At 45.1% G+C, this 27,236-nt stretch overlaps 1 protein-coding gene across 3 annotated transcripts in view; it reads left to right on the forward strand.

Moving 5' to 3' along the window:
- LOC111143738 (calcium voltage-gated channel subunit alpha1 D) overlaps window positions 1–27,236 on the forward strand; it is a 299,470-nt gene that overhangs the window by 157,241 nt on the left and 114,993 nt on the right. For 2 of the 3 annotated variants that reach the window (XM_022497561.1, XM_022497562.1), the window contains exons 6-8: window positions 1,330–1,482; window positions 1,991–2,187; window positions 8,590–8,693. In XM_022497561.1, coding sequence (XP_022353269.1) covers window positions 1,330–1,482; window positions 1,991–2,187; window positions 8,590–8,693 — 454 coding nt within the window. Of the gene's footprint in view, window positions 1–1,329; window positions 1,483–1,990; window positions 2,188–8,589; window positions 8,694–9,243; window positions 9,348–27,236 lie in introns of all 3 variants that reach the window. The other variant, XM_022497560.1, reaches the window with a different exon arrangement.

Here is a 27,236-nt window from a genome sequence, read left to right on the forward strand (position 1 = left end):
AGAAGATACTGTAAAAGAGTGGTGTGAAAGAGGAGAGATGGCAGGGAGGGAGAAGGGAAGTCAGGGAAGGACGGGAAAGCAGGAACGGCGCAGAGCCGCAGCTGTGCTCACCAGCTGGGGGGAGAGCATGGATGCTATACCAGGAGTCCGGAAGCCTGGCCGCACTGTGCGTTCTGGTTTCTTTCTGACCCTCAGTCTACAGCCTCTGCCCACCTGCTTCTCACCTCAGTGTTGCCTCGCCAACCCTCTCTCCACGGTTTTACTCCCATCCCGCCCTGTGGCCCTGAGTGTTGCTCTCTGCAGGACTTCTGGGTGTCCGTGCTCCAACCTTGGCTCTCAAGTCTACATCCCAGCTGCACGACACCTCCCTCTTGATGCTGGGCCCATGATCAGACTTGCCTGGTATGGAGCGGCTCTAGTCTCTCTCTTCCCTCCCTTGTTCCAGGGGGAGCCTCCTTCTGACAGGCTTGTTTTGGTTAGACACAGGGTTTTGCTGATGGACTCAAGTCCGGCCCTGTAATCTGAATTTAATACCCAGAGCTACCTTCCTGCAATCTGCTTTTCTTTCCTGATCTTCTCTCCACCATGTGACCACCAACCAAGGCTTATGGGCACCCGGCCTACATTGCCTAGCTCACCTCCGTGCTTCTGGTGCTCTTGCCTCTGGCTGGAGTGGCCCCTCTCCCAGGCCCACCTGTGCAAATCCATCTTCTTCCACCTTTAGGCCTTGGCGAGAGGGGGCTGCTGCCCAGTCCTGTTTCTTATCAGAAGTGATGTCTTTCGTCCATCCCTCTTTAATTTTCCCTGTTCAACTATAGCATCTGTGTGCTACCCTAGGGCAATTTGTGTGTAAATTAGAATTACACACAATTTACCTTCTAGAACATACCCTCTTTGAGAGAAGGCACTTTATGTAACACCTCGTCATACTCCCCAAAGCGCTGAACTTTCTACTTGCCATGTAGCAGCTGTTCAAGGAACTTTGTTGAATGGATGAACGAACACGTGAATGAATCATGTGACCTTGACCTTGGCCGGTCCATCCTCTCTCTGAGCCTTGGTCTTTCCATCTGTTGAGGGACGCAGTTGGATTAGATGGTCTTTTAGGTTCCTTTTTATCTTATCTCACATCCAGGTTTAATGTTAATTTAATGTTAAATATTTCTTTGAATTTTACTACTATTGTTATGTGGAGCAGGCATCAAGGCATCAGGAATTTTATGTATATTTATATATGTGAGTGTACATGTATATGTATGTGTGTATATGTGTATGTATGTATCCTTGAAGCATCTCCATGACTCACAGACTTATTTCTCTCTCTCCTAGGTTTACAAGTTGTCCTGAACTCCATTATAAAAGCCATGGTTCCCCTCCTTCACATAGCCCTTTTGGTATTATTTGTAATCATAATCTATGCTATTATAGGATTGGAACTTTTTATTGGAAAAATGCACAAAACATGTTTTTTTGCTGACACAGGTGAGTAAGGAAAACGGTAGCAACTTAACTTAAAAAAAAAAAAAAAATTAATTTTTTTTCCCAAAAAAAATTCTTTGGTTTTGGGAAAAACTAAAACAAAATGGGGGGGAGGGGGGTGGAAGCCAAATATACCAGTAAAACCAGTAAGAACCAGCCAGTTTTCAGTGTGAATTGTGTTCAGAATAAATGAGGAGTTAATCTCCTTTTCTATCCTGATTTCCTATGTAATGCATCCTGGCAAATGAGATGAGGTGTCCCCAGTAGTAGAGCATGAATGGAATCACCACCACTGTTCTATAGCGTCAGGGCAGAGGAGAGAGCCATGGACTCGAGAGCATATGCCACGGGAGCGGGGGTCTTTGAAGTGGACCTTGAGGGTCAAGTGGGAGGCATAGCATAGCAGAGATGGGAGGCAGGTGTTCTAGGCTCTGCAAAGTCAGCTTCCCCTGACTTTGGGCTCCCTGGTGTTCATGTCTGGAGTGGTGACGCCCACGTACTCTGTTTGCAGATATCCTAGCTGAAGAGGACCCAGCTCCGTGTGCGTTCTCAGGGAATGGACGCCAGTGTGCCGCCAATGGCACGGAGTGTAGGAGTGGCTGGGTTGGCCCAAACGGAGGCATCACCAACTTTGATAACTTTGCCTTTGCCATGCTCACCGTGTTTCAGTGCATCACCATGGAGGGCTGGACAGACGTGCTCTACTGGGTAAGCAGCTGGAGGACAGTGTGTGTGGAATGTTCTTTTTTTGGATAAGAGTGTTCCATTCGTTAGAGTGAAAAGAAACACTGGCAGTCCGTTCTTGGGAAGGGAAGCAGACCCTCTCCTCACTCAGTGAGACTCCTCTTTCTTCCTCAGTGAGACTCCTCTTTCTTCCCTAGTTTCTATTCTGGAAAGCCACTGTGTAATGTTGGCTGCCTCACTCCCCAGTACTGCCTGGGGACTTGCTGTAGAGTGTGCCCACGAGTCCTAGCTTTCGAGGAACTCCCAAAGTCAGGGCTGTTCTAGATTAAACTCTTAGAGAGCCAGGGGTTATTTTCCAGGTTAAGAGGCTCCTGGACTTCCATGAGTTGGATTTTTTTTTTTTTTTTTTTAAACATAAAGGTAGGTTCTCTGCCAGATCCTAAACAGAAGATAGGGAAAATAAATTGGATCCCTTTTAGGCTTTCCATGAACTTAGTGTAACTTTCAGGTCAAAATGGATTTTTCCCTTATTATAATATTTCCCTTTTGCATCTTCAGCATTTCCCTAAATCAGCCCAGCACAAGCCCCTGCCTCTCTCTTCCTTTCTCTTTGGAGCTCTAGAAGTCTGGCAGAGAGGGTGGGAAAGGCACATAGGATTTCCAGGACTGGTGGACCCATCCAACCAGCTATGAAAACAGATGCCCTTTCTATGGCTGAGGTCTGGTTCTTCTTGTTCCTGACAGAGCCAGAAGGGTTTGCTGTAAATGAAGAACTGTAGTATTTAACAACTATTTCCCAGAGCTGAGTTTGTTTGTTTTCTCATTTATTTGGTAGAATTTGAAAAAGCTCACAGAAGCTTAGAAAGTAATTTCCATTGCACAGATTGTGGGGGAAAACAGCTGACATGCAGATTTTGAGCCTAAACCCAAGTTCAAATGGGATTAATCAGGATCCCAATAATGACTTGTTAAAAGGCAATTAGTAATAAAATACTTCTTCAATGGGCAGTCTTTAGTTAGAAACTGAGCAGTAGCTTCTGGCAGTATCTAAATTTTAGACCATAAATGGGGTTCCATATTCCTTTACAACTTCAGAGAACCTGACGCATGATGGTTATAAATAGGTTTTTGCTTCCCTTCCCCAGTGTGCACCATGCTTACAGGGTTGTAGAAGTTCTTATATAGTTATTGTTAGGCAAAGAAGGTATGTTTTTATTTGCTTCCCCACAGCATTAGTCTAGTTTTGTAGAAAGTTTTGAGTATCACCAACATGTATTTTGTTTCTCTCTCTTCCCTTCCTTTTTCTTACTGTCCTATGAAAGAAAGAGTGTGAGTGTGAGTGTGTGTGTGTGTGTGTGTGTGTATGCATGTCTGTTTTTTATATCCATAAGATAATGCCTTTTATGAAGAGGAAGAAGGAGGGAAATTGTATTGGATGAGCTAGGATCCTGGCCATGGCAAGGCGACCTTCAAATTAGATAAAGGTTCATTGTCAGCATTATCTTCAAAGTTGCAAATCCTAGTTAGATTACTTGAGGTCTCAATCCCACTCTCGCCTGGAAGTTTCTGATACATAGAAAATATTCCTCCAAATAGCCCAAACTTTGAGCCCTGCCCCCTCCCCACCAAATGGGACAGAAACAATATTTTGTTTAAAAAAAAAAAAAATCTGTGACTCCTCTCAGCTCTGCTGTTCTCTCTGTTGTCAGAGTGAATTGTCCACTGCTGATCCAACGTGCCTGACTAATACACAATTTTATACTTGGTTAAGTTTTGGTACATGGGTTCTCTCACGACAATTTTCCTGTTGTCAAGCAAGCAAGAACCGTGGGTATGTGAGTAAAGGAGAGAAAACTCCGCGCACCCAGAAACAGAAGTTCCCGTTGCTTTTTCCTCAGAACATTTAAGTATCACCTAGGATTGTGTAATTATTATCTCTAGTGTCAAGACGACAATCACAGAGTTAATAATTTGACAATAGAATAATTATATTCTGTGTGAATTACAGGGCATCTTTATTCTGATGGAGAATCTCAAGAAATTTATCAACATTATCCCAGTCTATATCCCTTTCTTAGAAAGTCTGGGATTTTTAAAGTCCAACAGTGGTGTAGAGAGAGACCACTATCCCTAGGATCCTACAGCTAGGGACTGGGGTTCTTAATCTAGAACAGGGGTCTATAGACCTATAAGGGGCCAGATAGTAACTATATTTGGCCTTGCAGACCATAATATATGTGTAACAATGACACCGTTCTGCCTTCTGTCTCCCCATGTGACTCAGAAGTGGGTACAGATAACACATTAAAATTTCATTTCTGGACACCGAACTTTGAGCTTTGTAGAACATTCCTGTGTCATGAGAGAGTCTTTTGATTCCCCTCCCAACTATTCAAAAATGAAAAAGCGTATTTTTAGCTCAAGGGCTGTGCACAGGCAGGTAATGGGCTGGGATTGGCCCCCAGGTTATAGTTTGGTGACCCCTCCTCCAGACTGGAACCCAGCACTCTTTCCTTGGTGTTGTCCACTGTCAGAGGTTTGTGAATCATTCTAGAACACAAGAGGGCAGCTGAGTGATCTCCCATACAGTTCACGAAGATCTTATCCTCTGAAACACATCAGGTTGTTTTTAATTATGTGTTGATTACATTTAACTCATGAGGGAGATAGACAAGAGCCAAGATACCAGACGTTCTTAATATTTAACGGGCCATGGTCAGGTGGAAGATACACAGCTGTGTTCCACAACAGACCTCCCTTGACCAGCGTAGTTCCTGGCACAGAGCAGGTGCTCAGCAAACACTGGTTACTCCTGCTCCTCATGGTACGATCCCATTGCCTCAGTGTAGAGGGGCCATGTTTGGATATCAATTTTTTTTAAAGATTTATTTGACACATTTATTTGACAGAGACACAGCAAGAGAGGGAACGCAAAGAGGAGGAGTGAGAGAGGGAGAAGCAGACTTCACACTGAGCAGGGAGCCCGATGCAGGGCTCAATCCTAGGACCGTGGGGTCATGACCTGAGCTGAAGGGAGATGCTTAACAACTGAGCCACCCAGGCGCCCCTAAATATCAATTTTTCATACAACTAGAGTATAAAGGGAACGTCTTGAGAGAGAACTAAGGAGATTAGATTGTAGATAATGATTGAGAGCGAGTTTCTCAATCCTTTAGGTGTTTGTATATGGCGGGCAAAGTCTTTGCCAGGGATTACTTCCCATCTTGTCAAGATTACATTCAGTCAGTCAGTGTTCTCAAGCTCACTGATGCCTGATTCTCAAGAATTTCTGGCAAGGAGACGGCTGGGTCTTGAGAAAAAGGTGGGTAGGTCTAATATGCAGGAAGACATACTTAGAACACTTTGGATATGTGGGAGTGGGATTAACCATTTCTGATGGGGGGAAAGAGTCCTTCTAGAGCTCTTTGATAAGCATTCCATAAGCATAATTACACTGTCATCTGACCCACACTTATTTGTTGTCTACGGAGGCAGCAGGGTGTAGGGCAGGGGAAGAGCATGAAGGCTGGATAGGGCTGAGTGCGTGACCTTGGGTAGGTCATCACAACTCTCTTGTTTAATTTTCTTGTCTGCAAGATGCACAGTTAGACTACATGATCCAATTCTTCAATTCAGAGGAAATTTTTTTAAAGGTAGGAAATTAAAATAGGGTTGGTTTTAGGAGAGAGCTACCATATGTAAATCACCCACGACCTTTTGCTTTAGCACCAAGCTCTTTCCTTAATGAACACACCTCTGGAGGGGCTGGCTGCCAGACTCCAACAGGAAGTTCTCATGGTCAAACTGGCCACCTGTTTCTTTCAAGACACCTGGGTAATTCCTCTCTTGTTGGCTGAGGGCATCCCTTTCTCTTATTCCTTCCTTAAGGGGAGCCATCAACAGGATACCAGGTTCCCAGTAGTCTTTTCACCACTTAGGGGGGGAAAAAAAAAACCTTAGGTTGGTCTTTAATTGGAGATAATATTGTGCATCTCAGCCTTTGAAATGAAGGGAAAAACATAAACTAAAAAGAATCTTGTTTTCTAGGCACCAGGCGACCCCATATGATGACTTTGATGTGAATCTTTTAAGAATGAATCTAAACTGAAATCCTTCAGCTCATGCCGAGTTTTTCCTTGTTGATAAACCCATGCAGACAAAACCCCCCGCAGAGTCTCTATTGTCATTTGGGTATTTTGTCTAATAGCTTGTTTAGTTCTGACTCATCCTGTGTATATGGTAAGGTCTGAGAAATGCTAGCCTCTGAGAAGAGACGTGGGTTGAGAAGATTGAGTTTTGGAGAAAGACTGGCCCTTAGCGCTTAAGTTTTGTCTTCCCCCACCTTCTGGAGTGTTCGAGACCATCTTCCATGGCCTTCCCTCCAGCCCCCAGCTGTCATTGCAGTTGGTATTTCTGCTCCAAGTAAATGCAAATCTGTCCAACACCTACTCGTAAGATGTTAAAAGCTTCTTTAATTAAAAAAAAAAAGTGCCCTCCTAAGTGTAATAGACCGCTGTTCCTAGAACATTCGCTGGAACAGCAAACGGAGATCCGACTGAGGATTGGTAAAGCAGTAGGCCTGGCCGCTGACCAGCCCTCTTTCACCTCATCCCAGTCAGTTGACAGCTGGCGCCAGCCCTCGCAGGGCGGGCCTCCAGCGCCTGAGCTGTACAAGAGGGAGGTCTCCTGATTAGAGTCCTGGACTTTGCCCTTCCTTCCCTCACCCCACGAGCATGCTCTCCCCTGTTGCCTGCACTGCTCCAACCCAGAGAAAACAGGCTCAGGGAGGTCTCCGTGGAAGGTCCGGACTCCAGGTGGGTCTCCGGCCACCATGCCGGGCAGCCTGGTTCTTCTCCTCCACATACGGCTTTTTAAATAAGTTTAGTGGTGTCGCTGCTTTGGAAGAATTACCCTCTGCCTTCCTGCCGAAATTAGTTTATCCAGCTGAATTAGATCAACAATTGCAGCCACGGCCCGGGTTCATTCATTACTCTAATTGCCAATATGAGATGTGCAGACTGATAGGAGTTCTATTAAGCACATCAATTTTCATGTGGCCAAACAGGTGTTTCATAAGGGATTTAATGCCCTCTCCCTAGACTTCAGCAACAGATGTTAGGTCTTTTTTTTTTTTTTTTTTCAATGTTCTCTTTTCCTGTTTGGCTTCTGCATGAGGCAAACATAGTGAAATGCATGCACTTCATTTTGCAAAGCTAAAGCTAAAATCAGGAGACAGGTAAAATGGGAGAAAAATCACATGCTTCAAGGTCAAAGGGGCTTGCACCTGCAAGGCAAGAACCATGACTTTCGAAGACCACATACAGTTCTGTTGGGCAAGATTCTGGGTGCTCAGCAAAGTCAGGCCTGCAGTCTTTCATTCTGTCCCTGGACTGGTTCTGAACACCTCCTTCCTGGGAGAAGTGTTTGCCTAATTTAACACAGACCTGTGCTGCTGGAAAGTTCCATCTCTAGCCATGAACCTTGAAGCACCTGTTTGCTCCTGCATGAGAGCTATTCATGACCAAATCTCCCTGGTGAGGGTCTGCCACGGAGTCCACCTCTGACTGGGATGCTCGAGATTGTTTCAGAAGTAGTGGCACAGGGTTTCTCCGGACCAGCCCTCTTTCACCTTGTCCCGGTCAGCTCACAGCTAAAGCCAGCTCTCCCAGGGTCGGTTGTCTAGGTCCAAGGTAGGTGTGGGGGATAAGCACGTCTTTCTTTTTCCTGGGTCCTTCCTTGGGTGCAGTTGGCAAAAATCTCATTCCCCAAAGCATCCTTGAGTATGTGTCAGCTAATCGACTTCTGAACACTCTTCTCTTTGTGTTCATTGAGCCATGCATGCCCTCACTGATGGTAGATAATCTAGCTTTTAGGTGGGTTAGGTTTCTTTGGATAGGCTGGCTCCCAATAGAAATTTATTATTTTAGGGTTTTTTTCTTTTTTTAAGGAAAAGAATTTATAGAGTCAGGTGTTACAAGTTTGTTTCTCTAAGTAAGACTTTTCCACCATCACAAATTTTAAAAGCAGAAAGTTTTAACAACTTGGGTAGAGTAGGAAATACTTTCCAGCTAAGCACTAGCTTAGAAGAGCTGGACCAAGATCTGTTCTGAAAATCCATGATCCAAGACTGTTTCCAGCGAGAAAGAGCCAGATCCCAGCTGATTTCCATGCCTATGTCAAAGTCTGCTATTATTTGCTCTGAAAGCTTTGATGACTCTACCTGGGCGTGTGTGCACGTGTGCGTGCGTGCGTGCGTGTGTGTGTGTTGAGAATATATAGTGAATGTGCCTTGGCTACTGTTGTCTCTGATCCAAATCTAAGTAAATGTTTAATTCAATGTATAGAATGCTGTCTCTAACGTGACCGTCTCTCTTTATTAGATCCTCTTTTTAACCCACTCCTATGAGACCATCTTATTTCTTGCAGATGAATGATGCTATGGGATTTGAATTGCCCTGGGTGTATTTTGTCAGTCTCGTCATCTTTGGGTCATTTTTCGTACTAAATCTTGTACTTGGTGTATTGAGCGGGTAAGCTACACCTCTTTCATCTTGAAAGTGGAGTCCTAAGGGCATTTGCCAAGACCACACAGGTTTTGCTAGGTGGGGGCAGCCGGGTGGGTGCCAGACACGTCCTGTGTCCCCTGAGATGCTTTCTCTCCTGCCGAGGCTTCCCGAACCGAGATGCTTCCTGGAACCTCACCAGCCTTGACTGAAAGAAAGCTGTGGAACGGTTATCGACCAGAAATTAATCAGCGCTGTTGCTTGGGATTTAAATAGATTTCATTGCTTGCCCTTTTTGTCTGTCCTAAAATGAGATACATTTATAATTGCTTTATTGGTCTGGATCCCAATATGCAGATTAATTGGTACGAAACAGTAGCTAAACAAGCTGGTCCTGGCCGACTTCAGCAGCAGCACTTGTCCTTACCCGACGACAAAAATGAAAGGTCCTGGGTGGGGTCCCTGTCCTCAGAGTAGTAGTGTTCCCTCAAAGCCCTGAGTGGTCTGGCAGCTGCCCCTGGGACTCCGCTCTTTAGTAAATAGATAACTGATAACTGATCTCCTTACATTTTTACAGGTAAATGATGCGATAGGATGGGAATGGCCATGGGTGTATTTTGTTAGTCTGATCATCCTTGGCTCATTTTTCGTCCTTAACCTGGTTCTTGGTGTCCTTAGTGGGTAAGCAGTCAGATGTGTGTTGCACAGTCCGTTGCTGCCTCGTGTGGGGCAGCTCTGCGCGTCCCCCAGCTGCTCCCCGCGGCTTCTCTGCATGCGTGTGGACTCTGACGTCCCTTCTGTGTGTTGCTTTTGGATTGAACTGTGATTCTCTCTGCCTGTACCTTGTCTGTGAGACTCTGTGTTTCTGATGCTTGCCACATGTTATTAATCTCACAAAAGCGTGTCCCTGCAGCTGGGCTCATGTGCAGAAGCCTGTGTACAGAAGCGGATTGCAAGGGACTGAAAGGAGTCCCAGCCTTGGTGACCCCCACCCACAACCCAGGAAAGGGCCTTATGTCTTTTGTGCCTGTGTTCCCATTAGTATATAACCTGGCCTTTTTGAGTTACCCACAGCCTATCACGAATATATCCAGGGCGTTTAAGATGTTCTTGAAAAGGAGGAATGAACCTCGATTACCGCATAAGTCCTGAACAATTTCAGAATCTTACATCCTTCAAGTCATTTATTTGCTTGTTTTTTTGCTGCTGTCACTGTGTGAATTGTCCCTCTAATTCATGATTAGTCTTTGCTTGTGGAATCCCTAATGCAGAGGAATGAGCAGCTTCTGCATACACACTTCCTGTGGCCTTAGGGTCCTCCTCATTCAGTCACCATATTTGAAATGTCAGTGGGCTGCCTCTACTCCTTGGATGACCTCGTCCCCCCACCCACCCACCCATAGAGAGGATTCTCCGTGGAGAGTGGAGGCTGACTCAGGAAGGGGTTTCTGGTGTTTCTGGGCTCTGCCTGGCCTGTGCCTAGGGATGCCGTCCCAAGCCCCTGGGGTAGCTCTGTATCCTCACCTTCCACAGACACCCAGAAAGAGGAGCACCCTGAGGAGGAAGAAGGGGCTGTCTGGGCTCTCCCAGAAGCTGCTCCGGAACTTAACCAGTGTTGGAAAGCAGGGGCTCCACCTGGGGGCCCGGGGGTGCCCATCTCCCCAGAGGAGCCTTTGTCACGTACCGGGCTCACACTTCCTCAGGAAGTACTGGTGGGACCCTTGATTCTACGTGATCGAATTCTCACCCGCTTTATCTTCCTCTTTCCAAGTTTGTGTCTCAGGGTGGGGCAGGCGGCTGCCTTCACAGGATGCCGAGTCGGCGAGGCGCCCTGTATCGCACTTGACCAAACAGGGTCTTCTCCAGAGCAGAGAGCACAGCAACTTGTCCACCCTCTAAACTGCCCTGCCTGTCTTCAGGCGGTAATGTATTTGCGGTTCTCCTTGACCAAATGTGGTCCATTTCACACCACGGACTGTGCGTCTCAGGAAGCCCCTCCCTAGAGCCCAGGTCCCCAGGGAGGGGGTGGGGCCGGGCTGAGGGTGTGACCGCATCCCCCCCACCACCACCACCACCACCAAGCCCCTACCCACAGAGGGCAGACTCTGCAAGGTCCTGGGTGAAAGTCTTGGCACTTGGAAGGTGCTTTCAGGCCCATGAAGCTCTATGGCCGTAGGGTAGTGTCAGGCTGGTATGGGTGGACTTTATCCCTGGGGAAACAGCCTAGTGCCTCTTTTGCCTCAGGAACGGCCCGCATGAGGTTAACAGCAATGCTGGCATGCATTCCTTGGCGCCCCGTGTCTCCTAAGTTCCACCAAACTGACTGAGGCCATGGAAACTGCTAATTTTAACAGTGCCAGTGACATGCCTTATCTCCAAGCTTCCCAGAGCAGGAGCCACCGCCTGGGCATATGATGAAGGAGCTGGGGACAGGGAAAAGGAAAAGGTGGGCGGACGGGCTCCTTATCAGAATGGCTGGCATTAAATGTTGACCCCCCATGGAGGCTGACAACAGGAACACCCTTGTGGGACAACCAGTTTACTGGGATCTGTTTTAGGGACAGTAATAAGTAATTTTAAAACCTTTTGGTATCAGAACAAAAGTAGATCCGTTCTGAGGGAGACTGCAATGGCGTGGCCGGCGCTGGGCCAGAGAACAGAGGTGCCGGGGTGTCTAAGCCACTGACTGGGCGCTGGGCTCAGGCTCTCATTGCCGAATGGGGAGAAGGTTGTGAAGCAGATCAGGAGCTTGCTCCCGCCTTCCTGGACAACCCCCTGCCCCTCCACCCCGTCCTCCCCCTTGACTGGCCCCCAAAGCAACAAAAAAAATCAAAACAAGCACTTCCTCGTTGCGTTTTAAAATTTTTGCTTTAGTCTTAGAGTCTTCACAATTTTTGTAGGGAACACAGGAGGGAGTTAGATGTTAAAAGGACGACAGCTTGTGTCGCGTGGCCCCTGAGGGGACACCAGACCAGCACACACATAATCCTTAAAGCGCTGAACTAAAAGCCTCCCATTTTAGAAATCTGGAACTATTGCCTTCTGTTGAAGATTCATTCAATGATGCTTCTGTGTCTGTAAGTCTGTTAACCCATTGGAAATATGTGTTTCTGCCCTTGGGTGTGTGTGTGTGTGTGTGTGTGTGTGTGTGTGTGGTCATGCCATCCTATTGTATTGGTGACCTGGTTTTAACCTGCACACTTGGTTTGGTGTTCGTACGTGTTGAAAGCATTCTAAGATGGATGCTTTGGAAAAATCTTTGGTTTTACAACAGATGGCTTTTCTCAAGGTGAGTATGAAGTTTATAAAGTGTGCACCCTGTGTAACCAAGCATGAACACAGATGAAGACTTTTGTCTCTGACGAGAGCGTTCTCTGGGGAGGGGGAGTTGAGAAGGTCTGCAGCTCCGCCTGCAATTCCACATTGTCATTGAGGAGATGGTCCCTTCATGCCCAGGGATTGGAAAGAATGTCTCATTTACGTCTGTAAGTCAGGCAGATTTGTCTCTTCTCATGCTGGGGTTTTTTGTTTTCTGGGTTTTTTTTGTTTGTGTGTGTGTGGTTTTTGGTTTTGTTTTGTTTTTAGAAGCTTGACTTTTTTTCCCTATTTTTAAAATTGTTCATTTAACACCTTGTCCCTTTTGAGGTTTTTGCCAGTAAATAGAATAAGAGAATTCACTGGTGTCCCAGTGCTTGGTTTCTTTAGAATCACTGCCACCTTCCCAGGGGGGGGAAATGGTGGTCCTGGGCAGTGGGCTCACTTCTTCACCTGCAGGACCCGCCAGATGCCAGGCATACCTGTGGTAAGGCCCCCAAGATGTGGTTCAGACCCCCAAGAAGAGACTGGTAGAGGTGAAGGTCTGAGTTCTGGTCCTCCCAGTGTCACTCACCAACTCTGGGACTTCACTTTGTAGCCCTGAGCTTTGGTCTCCTGGTCCCTCAAGGAGCGATGGCCCTGCTGTGCAGCCCTCCCCATTGGGGAGCTGGCTTTATCTCAGCTAATGAACGTAGAAGTAAAGAAGTAAAGGATTATACTCAGTAAATGCATCTTCATCCTAAATTCACGGACCTCCTCCCTGTCCCCTCTCTGGGTGAAGTGGGGACGGACACAGGGACTCTTTGGAAATCAAAGTGTGCCATTTTCTGGATTTCCCAAGAAGTGACCACAGGAACCGAGCTTTGTTTACACATGAGTCCTGTACTCTGTGCCCCCAAGAGGAGGCCGTGGAAGTTCGTTGTCAGCCACAAAGCCTCTTGTAGCTCTAAATTGTCGTGACTCAGGTTCTCTCTGACGGTGATTTTTTGCACAATGTAGGGGAAAGGCCTTTCTGTAGTGTTGTGGTTAATCATACCAGGTTTAGAGTTGGAGAGCCAAGACGTGATTCTGCTTGAGCCTCAGTTTCTTCATCTGTGCAATGGAGCTGGTCACACCCACTGCGTGGGTTGCGTGAGGATTCGGTGCATGTGAGCAGAGCGTGCTTCCTCTTTGGCACTTTGGTGGCTTGCGTGAGAGAAGAGAAAACGTGATTTGATGCAAGAAAAAATCGAATCAACTCAGTCCTTTTAAACTAATAATAATGGGCCAAGATCGGCCTACATTAGTGGAAAGTCAAAGTTATATAATATTTTTAAATGTTTTGTTGCGTCCACACGTGTATATATAATGACATAAGCCAATGATTACTGAAGGATATTGTTACATAAACCACCTCCTGGGCCTGCTTTAAAGGATAGATTAAAATCATTTGTAACTCGCCTATGAATTCGGAGCTTTGGTTTTGCCAGCATCTTAGGGAAAATATTTGAAACACTTTCTTAAGCAGGCTTTGCATGTTAGAAGAGAAGTGTTTCTTTGTAAAGCAGATTTTGTGACCTAAGACTGAATGTGAACCCAGCCCTAGTCTCTCGGTTCGAAGTCCTTCATCTCTAAATGGTGTTCTTTGTGTCCCAATGAGTTCCAATTTACCAGATCACAGCTATCTTTTTAAATCGTTGTTCCAATCGTGTGTTACCGAAGGCCCGTTTATCTTAACGTCAGAAGTTTTGAAGGAACATGGAGGAGGTGTGGCATTATTAAAAAGAAAAGGCCATTTTCAAACCAGGGAATGATTCTGAGTTTCACCGTTGGGGTCTTTCTATACCCCCCGCTCTAGTTGCACCAAATCCCAGGGCCTCATGAAGACTCAGGCATGGCTCTTTGACCAGGCAGCTGTGGGCACGGAGGGAATGGGGACAGAGGGAGGTGGTAGCCATGGGACTCTGGACTGCGTGATTTTGGGATTTTCCAGAGCAGGATCTGGTTTGGGGCCTCATCGTTTGCACCCTGGTCCATTTAAATCCCCACCATCCTGAGCCACGGGAGGTCGGAGATGGTCTCTGACTTCTTCTCCTTGAATATTGACCCAGGAGGCAAAACATAGCAGGTAGATGGTCATTGTATCACTTGTGAATGTTTTCTAAGTGGAGACATAACCTCTGGGAAGAGGCATTCTTATAAATTATTCATGACTGGAATTAGCTTTTGCTCTCATTCAACACTTTACCGGCATCTGCTGATTGAAAACGAACACCAGAATTTCCTCGTATACATAAGTGCTCTGACGTAACTGCGTCTTAGAAGAGTCGTTGAATTGCTTACAGCATTTGAAAATGGGTGTTGTTAGGCGATGGGATAGTCAGGCTGCCCATGGGATTGGGTGTCGCTATATTACGGAATGAAGTATTGATTCATGACTTAATTCTGTATCCTGACCAGCAGACTAGGAAACCACATCTAGGTCTAGTCTAAAAACGACAAAGAGAGTACAGGGTTCTTAGTAGATCTTATCACTCAAAAAAAAAAAAATCTGTATGTAATTTGTGATGATCATGCTACCAGAATTCCAGACAAAGATGCGTTTAATGATCAGTGGCAGCAAAATGTATTTTCTCCCATTTAGCTGGGTTTGTCTTTGGTCTGAGTAGGCTAATGTGTGAAAGATCTGTCCACACAGTTGGAGGTCTCTCTTGCATTTGGAAGTCATGCTGTGAGTGAGGTTGAAGGTCAAGGGAAAGCACCATGGGCCCTTTAATGCCTTCACCTGGTTTGGCTTGGGTAGAACAAGGAATTGAGCCCCGCCCGCAGTTACACATGGAAGAATGCGGTCTTTCCTCTTTCTCAGGAAGAACCAGGCTAAACGGTTATCTATACTTTCAAACCCTGAACTTTCTTGTTGCAGAGTTAAAAGGCTATTGGGGGGTAGCTGGCAGCTGGATCCTGGTGCTATTGGTACCAAGGTACCTGAGGGACCTGGGATGCTAGCCACACCTGACATTAACAAGTGAGTGGTAACTTCCCTGCCGCTGGCTTACAGCTACTGTTTCCATAGAAATGGCTGTGGGGATCTGTGGAAGCAGAGGTAAGTGAAAGTTTTCACTGATCCTTGTTTCCATCAAGCTGACATCTGTTTCCGTGGCAACAGCAGTGGCCAGCAGCCAGCCAGGAACTAGCAGCACATTCAGGAGAGCCCTCTCACTTGTCAGCTGTGGCCGTCCTCTGTTCCTGATCGGGTTCCTTTTTAATAACACAGAGCAAAGACCTCAGAGGACCAGGAGGCACCTCTGGCCACGTGTGCCCTCCTGGGCACCCGTCCTGCTGATGGAGAGCTCTGTACTTACTAAGCAGCGGCTCCACCGGCAGGCAGCCTTCCCTCCTCCGCCCTCTGGCGTGTTGATGGGCAGTTAGGAGAGGGGGAGAGGTAGTGCCGGTGTCGGCGTTGTGTACAGCGGGTTGTTGAGTCTGTTGATCCCAAGTCCTGGGGGAAGAGGATTCACTACGGTACTTCCATCCACAGACCCAACTCTTCATAAAGCTGCTGGTAATTTAATGGTCAAAATTAAAGCCATAATTTTCCTGTGTTCCCTATGCGATCGGTGGCCTTAACCGTTGCTGTCACTTTTACAACGGAAGGAATGTTTATGAATTCAATAATTTGCCTTCTTGTGAGAAACATACTGATGATTGCTTCTAAGATGCTACTGTCAACCTTATGTCAGTCTTTTTTTTTTTTTCCCCCTTCTGTGAGATGTTCTTTTGCAGGCTGGTAGACTTGCTGCCAGAGATCATCAAATATTGGTCTAGCCAGGCAGCTCTACCTGCAAAGACCAGGATGTCCGTAGTACAGGGACGTTATCTTTACTCAAGTCTGGCAGTTGCTCCTTTCTTGGAGTTTCATGTTAATATTTAGCTGATGCATGCACCCCAGCCCCAAGTAGCCTCCTCCCGTATGAGATGGCTCTCCCAGGCCCTGAGGTGGAGGGGAGCGGCGCGTGTTGCTCTGATATCGTAGGATGGAGAGCACGTGCGTAGAGGCACGGAGTGAGGTGTTAAGCAGTGTCTGGTTCTAAACCCTGACAGATACCATCAAAACGTCTTCCCTCTGAAGCAAAACAAAATTCTGATATTCAGAGCTGTATTTGTGAGGATCAAATGAAGACACGGAGCCACCACGTTATGAGAATTTAGACTGGCTGTCTAGAAGCCCCGAAAAATTGTGGATTTCCTGTGTCTAGAGGGCTTTCTGAGTGACTGTCTTCCTCCACAGTTTGGACGAAGGCAATATGCCTGGAGGCAGTATTGGGGTCTGACCCTGTATCTGCTGGTTGGCTTCATATAATGGACTAATAAGAAGCAGGAAATCTTGCTAGGTACTTTTTTTTTGTCCCCCTCTTACTTAGACTTCTTAAGGAAAAAAGTGATGTCATCTTTTCATGAATATTTTTTAAGTGCTTACACAATAATAGATGTGTTTGCCAAACACCTTATAGACACTGGGTTTCTAATAATGAGACAAAGTAGAGTTTTTGTCTATATGAAGCTTTTATCTAATGGGGAAGACAGAGATTATAATGATAACTTCTATAAATTCTTTGAAAGAAAGGTATGGAGTGCTGTGAGAGTGTTTAAACGGCACAGCTGATTTCCAGGGGCTGAGGAGAAGCCTCCTGGAAGAAGAGAAGAATGAATGAACAGCCATCATGTCCAGGCAAGATGGGGGAGGAGGTTAGGGGAAGGTATTCCAGTCAAAGGAAAACTCCTCAAAGGCCTTGCCATAGGAGGGAGCAGATGTTGGAATAACTGAGCAAAGCCAGGGGGACAGGCACCCCGGGAGCAGGGAAAGGAGGGTGGAGAGAAGAGTCTGATCAGCAAAACCCAGATCAAGAAAGGTCATCCTCGATCACATGACAGTCATTAGCTAAAGGGTAAACCTACGGATGAGTTTGAAGCAGGAAGTTTGTGATTTATATTTGTGTTTAGAAGAATGATTCTATGTTATGATGTCTTCAGCTTACCTTAAGGTAACAACAACAACAACAAAATAAGATGACTTTGTGAATGGATAGAAGGTGGATAGAGAGGTGATAAAGAAAATCTAGAAAATGTTAATTGCAGATTTAGGTGGTAGGTGTATGGGTGTCGACTGCATAATTCTTTGTACTTCTGTGAACGTTTAATATTTTCTTAACAAAATGGAAAAATTCACGTATAAAAATCACTCTGGCTGCTGCAGTATGCATGGACTGGGTTGTTAGAAGACTGGATATGGGGAGGCCAGTTCAGACTGTTTTATAATTCACTTCTAGCCACAACACAGTAACAGTTCCAGAGTGGACCTTTTACCATAAACGGCTATAAAACTGGCCAAAGCCTCTGAAGCAGGTTCCCCCCCCCCCCCGCCCCGAGGACATGGAAATAGGAAGTATGGGATTGGGATCCCTAAAAGAAGGGAAATGCATCAAGTAAGCCCCCATAATTGCCCTGGTTTTCTGCCTGAGGACACTCTTAGGATTAAGGCACAGGGAGGAAGAGCCCAGCAGAGGACAGCAAACTATTTGCTGAAGAGGCAAAGAGCAGACACTGGGCTGCTGAGACAGCTGGAATTTTCAGGGCAGGGTCCTGAAGAGGGGTGTGCAGAGGAGTGGCTCTGGAAATATAGGGATTCTCTTAAATCTTTGACTATAAGCTGCTGTGTGCCAGATGAGACTATCAAGGCAAGGTGGAGAACAGCCACTAGAAAGCTGTGAGCTGCTGGAAACCTCACCGTGCTGGGAAACGGGGTGTTCTGATCAGCTGGAGTGGACTGACCTTGAGGCACACTTTGGATGTTCAGTTGAGACTTCAGAAAAGCCAGGCCTTGGGGGTGGGGCTCCTTTCGCTCTGTAAGAAGAGCTACTGTTAGACCTGCCCTAACAAAGCTTAAAAACAAGTTTCAAAAGGCACGTGTTAAGTGGCCGATTAATTCGATACCTGCCGGAACAAAAGTCAACACCCGTTACAGGAGACACCTGACTCCAGATGTTCTCCCCATTGTTTCTCCACATCGTTAAGAGTCACAGGGCAAGAAAACATGATTCATAGTCACAGGGAAGAAGTCAGTAGAAACAAATGGAGAGATGACAAAAGTGTTGCGATTAGAAACCAAAGACTTTGAAATTGCTACTATAAGCCTCCTTAAAGAACTGAAGGAAAGGATGGCTATATTAAAGGAACAGATGGCAAAGCTCAGTGAAGAAATAGAGGTAATACTATATCTGGAATCAATAGATAGAACACTGGGAGGAAAAGAGAAAAGGTCAGTGAAGAGACTTAATGATCTCCAGGACAGTATTAATCGGATAACTGTGAAATTGAAGTTCCAGAAGTAGAAGAGAGATTGAAGAAGAAACAATTTCTAAAGAAATAATTTTGCCTCAAATGTTGCAAATTTTTTTGAAAAACTGTGAATTCAAAGTCCAGGATGCTTAACAAACCCCAGGCAGTATAAGCACAAGGAGAAACACATCTAGACCCATCAAAGGCAAATTGCCGAGAATAAAAATTAGAATATTTTAGAAGAAACCAGAGAGGAAAAGGCAATTATGTCCTGGGAGAAACTAAGATTATACAGTGACTTATTCTCAGATATGATGTCAGCTGTAGAACAGTGGAATGGCATCTTTCGAGGGCTGAAAGAAAAAAAGAATTCTGTATTCAGTTACATGTTCCTCAAAAAGTTCAGATGAATTAAAGAAATTTGCAGGGGGAATTGGTCACCAGCAAATCTGCACTATAGGAAGTGTTAAAGGAAATTCTTCAGGCTAAAGAAAATAATACCAGATTTTAAAAATATACATTAATAAGGAATGCCAAAAATGGTAAAAACCAGTAGGGAATTTTCCTCATTTCTGAATTTCTTTAAAAGATGATGAAAATGAAAGTAATAACCACATTGTAGGGACCACAGTATGTTTAAAAAAAAAAAAAAAACCCATATGACAACAATAGCACGAAAGATAGAATTAAATGGAACTTTACTATTGTAATGTTCTTACATTATATATGAAATAATATGAATTCATGGTAGTAAATTCAGGATTTATTGAATTTACTGTAGTAAATTCAGGATGACTATGTAAATCTTTAGAGCGGTGGCTTAAAAAGTAAAGTGTTACCTTAAAAGCCAAAAGAAGAGGTAAAATGGAATGCTAAATAGTAATTATACTCAGTTATCTAAAATAAGACAGGAAAGGAACAAAGAACATGTGGGATGAACCAAAAATCAATAACAAGATGGTAGACATAAATCCAGCCACATCAGTAAGTGCATTAAATGCAAGTGGACATAATTAAAAGACATGTCAGCTGCATATAAAAATACAAGAGGCTATAAGTTTCAAGATTAAAAACAAAAAAATGGGGTAACTATATTAATACCACACAAAAGGAATTTCAATACAAGCAAGCATCTCATAAAGGGATCAGTTCATCGAGAAGATATGAGGATTCTAAATGTCTTTAAAATACAGGAAGAGGGGCACTGAGGTGGCTCAGTCGTTAAACGTCTGCCTTCAGCTCAGGTCATGATCCCAGGGTCCCGGGATCGAGCCCCATATCGGGCTCCCTGCTCAGCGGGAAGCCTGCTTCTCCCTCTCTCATTTCCCCTACTTGTGTTCCCTCTCTCGCTGTGTCTCTTTCTCTGATAAATAAATAAAATCTTTAAAAAAAATACATGAAGAAATAAGCTTTAATGTGCATGAAGGGAGCACTATAAAGTAAAAAGTACATGGGGAAACTGAGAAATCCACAAACATAGATGAAAGTTCTTATTATCCCCTTTCAATAATTGATAAGAGCAAGGAGAAGAAAAACACTAAATATAGGTAATACCCAAGCACTATCAGCCAAATTGAGCTCATTGATAATTATAGAACACTATATCCAGTAACTGCAGAATACACATTCTGTTCCAAAGTACATGGAACATTAACTGAGGTAGATCATATATGGGCATCAAAAGTCTCACTCAATTTAACAAGATTGAAATTGCAGAAGTATGTTTTTTCTAACGGCAATAAATGTGAAGTAGAAGTCGATCACAATAAAATGTCTAGACAGTTCTCCAGATATTTGGAAATTAGATGACATCTCTAACTTACAATTCAAGGAGAAATATTATAGTAAATGATAAAATATTTTAATCTGGAAAATGAAAATGCAACATCTCAGAATTCGCATTATCCATCTAAAGGAGTGCTGAGAGGGAAAGAGGAAAGGTTTAAATTCAATAGTCAACATTATCGTTTAAGCGTCTAGAAAAAGAAGGGCAAAAATTTGTCCAGGTAAGTGGAAAATAAGAAAGGAAGCCAATGAAATAGGAACACAAATAACAGGTAAAGTTAACAAAGACAAAAGTGGGCTCTTTGAAAAGCTTACTCATATCAGATCTGTAGCAAGACGAATCAAAATAGAAAAAAGCAAAATTTAAGTTATTAGTATTAGTAATGAAAGAGGGACATCACCACAGACATTAAAACAATAGCAAGAGAATAGGGTAAAATATTTTATGAGAATAAATTCAGTAACTTAGGAGAAATCGGCAAATTTCCTGAAAAACACAGCTTACTGGAACGGACTCAAATAAAAAATGAAGGAGCCCCTTTATTTGCTTTTTAGGTAGAATTCAAAGTCACAAACCGTCTTTCAAAGAGAACTAGAGGGAGACCTCGATGATGTCAAAGGTGAATTATGTCAAACAATTGAGAATGTCATTCCTAAAAAAAAAAAAAAAAACCTTTGGTAGATAATTGAGAGTGAACATTTTCCATGTCCTTTTATGAGGCCAGAATAACCTGAATATGAAACCAAACAGACATTATAACATCTTTCATTAATATGATGTAAAAATTCTCAAATATTAGCGAATCTAATCAAGCAAGATGAAAGGAACAATACTTCAAGAACAAATGGGGTTTATACCAAAAATACAAGGTTGATTCACCACTGGAAACTCAAACAATGTAATTTACCATATTAACCAAATGAAGGAGAAAAATCATATGATAATCTCAGTAAATACAGAAAATGCTACTGATCGTGTTCTGTAACCATGCTAAAAACTTAGCAAACTAGGAATACGTGGGAACTTCCTCAACCTGAAAAATGTCTACAAAAAAACAAAAACCTCACAAGATTGTACCTAATACCATCCCTAATGGTGAAAGACCGAAACGCTTTTTTTCCCTAAGCTTAGAAATAAGGTAATCCTTCCTCTCTCACCCCTTTTTTCAACATTATACTACAAGCACTGGCTAGTGCATTGAAACAAGAAAAAGAAAAAGCAGAATGATTAGAAAGCAAAACCTATTTTTATTTACAAAGTGACCAAAGACCTGTTAGAAATGAGAAGTGAACATAGAAAGGTCACAGAATATAGGATCAATTTACAAAAATTAATTTTATTCCTGTATACAAGCTGCACATGTGTGGCAAATGAACTTTGAGGAAGCATAAAAACATCGACAAATTAGAATACTTGGGCATAAAGATGAGGAACGATATGGAAGATCTCTACGCTGAAGAACATAAAACACGGATTAGTCAAATCAGAGATAGTCTAAAATAAATGAAGATGTCCCACAATCATGGGTTGGAAGACGTGATATTGTGAACATGTCCCTTTCCCTCAAATTTTCTACACATCCAGTGCTGTCCCATTTATAAATCTTAATAGCTTTTTTTAAAAAAGACATTGACAAGCTGATTCTAAAATTCACATATAATTACTGATTGTCACATAACCAAATAATAACCAAAATAATCTTGATGATGGACAAAGTTGAAGGGCTTACACTACCTGATTTCAAGACTTACTCTAATGCAAAGTAGATTTAGTGTCAGCCTGGCAAAAAGATATATAGAATACTTGAGTGGAATAGAAAATCCAGAAATATATATATAGTCAATTTTTTTTTTAACAAGGTGCTAAGTAATCCGATGAAGAAAAAAAATCTTTTTAGTAAAATACAATGAATGAATTAATGGACCTTGACTGTTAGCTCACACTGGACACAAATGCTGACTTGAAATGGACCATCAAAAAGCAAAAAATTACATTTCTAGATGATTTTGCCCTTTAGAAATAGGAAACTGAGAGGGAAACCACATCCTAGGGGAAATCTTTCCTCTGTCTATAGATAGTTCTCTGACAGAATTGTAGCTATAATATACAAAGAACTCTTAACAACTAAGAAGATAACCCAATTAAAAATTAACAGGAGACTTGGACAGATACTATATAAAAAGATACATAAAAACAGCCAATGTACATGTAAAGATGATCAAAATCCTTAGTCACCAGGAAAATGGAAGTTAAAACTGCGATGAGAAACCCGTAACAGAGTAGAACAGCTAAAATTAAGATGACCAATACCAAGCGTTAGCAAGAATACAGAGCGATTTATGCACTCATACATTGCTCATAGAAGCATAAAATGGCTTAACCACTTTGGCAAAATTTGTAAGTTTCTCATAAAGTTAAACAAAAACCATACTGGCCCAGCAGTCCCATCCCTGTGGGTAATGACCCAAAAGAAATGAAAACCTATGTCCACCATGACTTGTCTATGAACATTCAAAGAGCTTTGTTCTAGTGGCTCCAACCTGGAAAAGCCCCAATGTTTGTCAACAGGAAAATAAATAAATTGTGATGGAATCAGAAATTGGCATACTATCCAGCAGGACAAAGAAATGGAAACACTAATGCATTGTTATTGAAGAAGCTCAAAAGCGTTTTGCTGAGGGAAGAGAGCCAGGTATAAAAGAGAGTATATGCTGTGAGTCTGAAGTTCTAGAATAAGTAAAATTAATCCATAATATAGAACTTAGATCGCTGATTTTTTCAGGTAGGAGAGGGGCGCTTGGCTGGGAAAGGAAAGGAGATACTTGGGCTGTGGCGTATGTGTTCTGTTTATCTTGACGAGGCTATTGTCAGTGATGAGTGTCAATGTTCGCTAAACCACAAACTTGAAACACATGCGTTTTTATTCATAACTTGAATTTTTTATAAAAGTGATCATAAAATACCATCAACGTGGAATTAAGAGAGACGTTGCTTCTGGTGAGGATGTAGTAGCAGATGCTGGATTTACCCTCCTACCCGAAGCACCAAAACCGAAACCAGACTATGTATGTGAACACCGGACACCAGGTGATGAAGGACAGGGACCAATCCCTGAGAAACAGGAAGTAAGCTGCACGAGGACCGTGACTGCCCCCGCTCCCTGGCTTGAGAGAGTTCTGGGGCCACCAGAGCACAGGAGGGAAGGACCCTGGTGGAGCCCTGTGACCTCCCGAAGTTGAGAAGCTAAGTATCTGCAGAAACCAAGGTGGCCAGAGTATGCAGGAGAGCGCGTAAGAGAGGAGAGAATGGCCTAGAAGGAGCTCTGCAGAGACCAGCAGAGGGTCCCCCGCAAGGTGTGGCAGAGTTTACTATTTATCTCTTGTTGGTAGGAAACTACCTGAGGCTGAAGAAAGAGCACTGGAATGGATCACAGAGGGTGAGGTTCCGTGCTCACACAGGGCAAGGCACATGGCCTGCTCCCACCAGCCACCCTGGAGAAGCTCCTCATTCCTAGGACGTTGGGTAAAGTGCTCAAAGGACTCGCCCACTTAATGAGGAATAACTAGGCCTCCATGAGGAAGTGCTCCAGACTGATCCAACAAAACTGAAGCGAGACACACAGGACCAGTGCGATCCAAAAAACTGGATCCCAGAACAAAGCACTAGAATATTTTTAGGAATACAGAATATCAAACACCCACCAAGAGGGAACTTACCATGTCTGGCATTCAATTAAACGTGACCAGGCAGAAAAACATGACCCCTAATAAGATTTGATCAATCAATTGAAACCAACCCAGAACTCACACAGATGCTAGAATTAGCAAAAAGAACATAAAAACATCATTATAACTGTAGTCCATATGTTCACAATGTTAAACAGAGGCATGCAAGGTACCAAAAAATATAGCTTAAAAAATCAAGATCCCAAGAATCTAATGAAAGACGTACACAACCTCTTCTACACACAATTTTGCTGAAGGAAATTAAAGAAGACCTCAGGAAATAGAGGGATAGATGATCATGGATTGAAAAGCTCAATTTATTAAGATACCAAAGGACAGTATTAAGAGAAGGTGCTTTCTTTTGTAAAGACAGGGAAGGAAGAGAGGGTGGGGCGATGTAAATTTGGTTTATTGATGGGAAGCTGGGAATATTCTTGCCTAATTCTTAGTTTCTCTGAAGCAGAAGGCAAGCTTAACTGCTGAGGGGAAAGGGGTAGCTAGCTAGCTGGTGGAGTCGTACGTCTGAAGAGCATGGAGAAGGCTCGGGTGAGTCACTGAGAAGGCTCAGATGAGCTGGGAGGAAGTGATGTGTTGTGCTGAGATCTTACTTGAAGCTGGCAATGAGGGACTTGCACTGATGTCAGCCTGTCCCAACCATCCCTTCCCCATGGATGGAAGAGCCTTTAGGTTACCGGCAAGAACTTTGCCCAATAGATCACTGACATAATCTAAGTTCAATTAGGAAAGGAGAGACCTAACAGATTGGGAGAAAATGGGTCCAATGGGTCCAATGGGTCGGGCATTTCAGAGAGGTGAAAAAAAAATTGTCTAGAGTGGCAGTGAGGAAGTTGGCTGTTAGGAGGTTATGGTTGGTCAGAATGCAGAAGGCTGGGGTTTATGATGAAGTTAGGGATGGTGAACATTTGGGGTGCGGCAGGGATGGGACGGCTGAAGCAGCATGGGACGGACGGCTATTGGAGGTCAGTAGGTCAAGGAATTGCAATGCTGAGTGTTGGCAGGAGTCCCCCAGGAGGGTGGGAGGAATGGAGAAGGAGGCTGGGAGCCAGGAGTCTTCGTTGAGGAGGTTGGCCCAAGCCGACCCCAAGGAAGTGGAGAAGGCCACGTCTTCCACTGATAAACTATGCCTGCAGGAACAGGGTTTTTTTGTGCGATGGACTTCTACAGCAAAATGAAGGAGTGGGTTAATGAAGATGTTAAGAGGAACAGAAAAAAGCAAGCAACTCCACCTTGAGGAGGGATCCGGAAAGACCGCAAGGGAAGCAGAGCGGGAAGCTCCAGGGTGACCCAGATTTCCGTCCAAGCAAGGAGGATGGGGGTCCCTTTGAAGCGGTTGAGGGTCCAGGAGCAGGACTTCCAGAGGGCACAGGGAAGGGTTGAAGAGTGAGGGAAAGCCGAGTCAGTGACAAGGTCGTGCAGAGGAATGTGGGGACAGGGGCCGCGAGGTGAGAGGGACTGGGCATTGCACGTGCTCCTTGCTTTGTGCAGGCTTTCGCTGGTCATCAGCAAAGGGAGTGGAGGCTTGGTGGTGAGGTCTCCGGATAGAGGAGGGTCCTCGGCTGACAGCCACCCTGGCCCACTGGGTCTGGCTCATCCGGCCTGAGGTGTGTGCTAGAAGCTTCTCTCCAGAGATGCTCTCCCGGGGCCCCCCCGGGGTGGTGGTTATTGCAGCCGGTGTGGCTAGCCCAGCTGCAGGTGGAGGACTGAGGGTTATGGGCGGTGGCTTCTCCCGCCAAGGGGATTACCAGTTGCTGCAGTGACTGGTTCCCGCATGTCAGCATGGTGGGGACAGCACAGGTTTGCAGGGGCCTGGTTGTCATGCTGGTGGCCTCTTTCTGCCGACGTGACCTTCCCCAGTGGGCTTCACTTGTCCTGATGGGGGTGGCCTCATCTGCCCTGTCACTTGTCTTGTAGACCTGTCCTCAGAACCAAGAAGAGAAACAGACGGGAAGGGACCTGTGAACCGAACAGACCTTTCCCACCGCAGATGTTTTCAGCGTTGGCTGGACTGTCATCTCCTTGAGACAGACTGTCTCTGGGCCTTTGAAATCCTCCTTCTTTGCACTCTGAATGCTCCCTCGCCAGCCCTTCTCTCCAGGACGTCCCAACTTCCCGGGACTGGAGCGGCTCTGGAAGCACTAACCTAATTTCTCTAAGTCTGATTATCCCAAGAGTTGGGTTTGGATTCAGGGATAAAATATTAATCTGTTCAGAACTAGATCATGTCCCGTAAATTCTGCGTTAAACTCAATCTTGGTCTAAGTGGAGTTCTCTGCTGCCGCCCTTGGAGCCTCCAAGCGTTTGCGGCTTCTTGGCTTCTGAGTCCGGGAGGCTTTTGCTCTATCTGAGGAGTTGAATTTGGGGGGGCGACGGCCCTGCACCCACCCATGTGTGTGCTGTGCCCTGTGCCCGACCTGGGCTTGGATCCTGTGCGTTTGCTGACGAGCCAGCTGACGGAGGTGTAATCATTGAGGGGCCGCGGGGCCAACTCTGGGGGCCACTTGTGCAATCTTCCTGTCTGGCCCTCGGTCACCTGCGTTTGGGCATCTACGCCGCCCCTAGCAGCATGGCCCAGATGTACAGGGGAGGGCTGGCACGACGGAGGGGGTTCTCCCGAGGAAGCCAAACTCCGGCTGGCCATGGAAGGGAGGGCATTTGCAAGGATGTAAAGAAAGATTCCAGCACATGGCGAGGAACACGGGGCCCAGTGCACACGTGTGTTGGGGCCCGGGTGCTCTCTGCCAGCTGGTGTGCAAAGGGTGGGGGGTCAGAAAGAAGCCGCCGCACTTGGGGAGCCCCATGAAGGAGGTGGGAGTTTTTGCTTCCGTTGACGGGAGCTGTGGAGGTGTGTGTAAGTCAGGTGACGATGTGGAACCAGGCCTGGAAAGCAAAGATGGGGCCCCGCAGGGTGACATGGAGTGAGGTGGGAGCTAGGAGGTGGGGGGGGGGGGGGGGGGGGTGGTGGTGGTGGGGGGGTGAGGGGGGGGGGGGGGGGGGGGGGGGAATCTGATGGTGAGGGGGTGAGGGGACAGGCAGTGTGGGGTGGTGGAGATAAACATGAAGGAGTCGATGCAGAAGGCGCTTGGGGCCTCAGAGGGGAGGCGAGATCTGTGGACTTGGTGGTCAACTCTGGGTACGGATTGTGTGAGAGAGTTTTCCTTTGTTCTTTGTTAAGAGAGTGGCTAAGACAGACACCCGGCTCCCGGCTACATGCTTTGCACAGTTTACTTCTTTCAGTCTTCTCTAATACCTTACTGAAGTGCTTTTGCCTCAGCTTTATAGCTGAGAGCAGCAAGGCTCAGAGAGGTTTCACTTTTCTCAAAGTCACACAGCTAGTCAGGATTCCTAGTAAGCTAGAAATCAAATTCCGAGCTATGTGTCTCCGGGGCCCAAGCTACTTCTCCAATCAGT

The sequence above is a fragment of the Enhydra lutris genome, unplaced genomic scaffold (assembly GCF_002288905.1).
Source record: "Enhydra lutris kenyoni isolate GAN:26980312 unplaced genomic scaffold, ASM228890v2 scaffoldscaffold10, whole genome shotgun sequence".
In the NCBI taxonomy this organism is placed as follows: domain Eukaryota; kingdom Metazoa; phylum Chordata; class Mammalia; order Carnivora; family Mustelidae; genus Enhydra; species Enhydra lutris.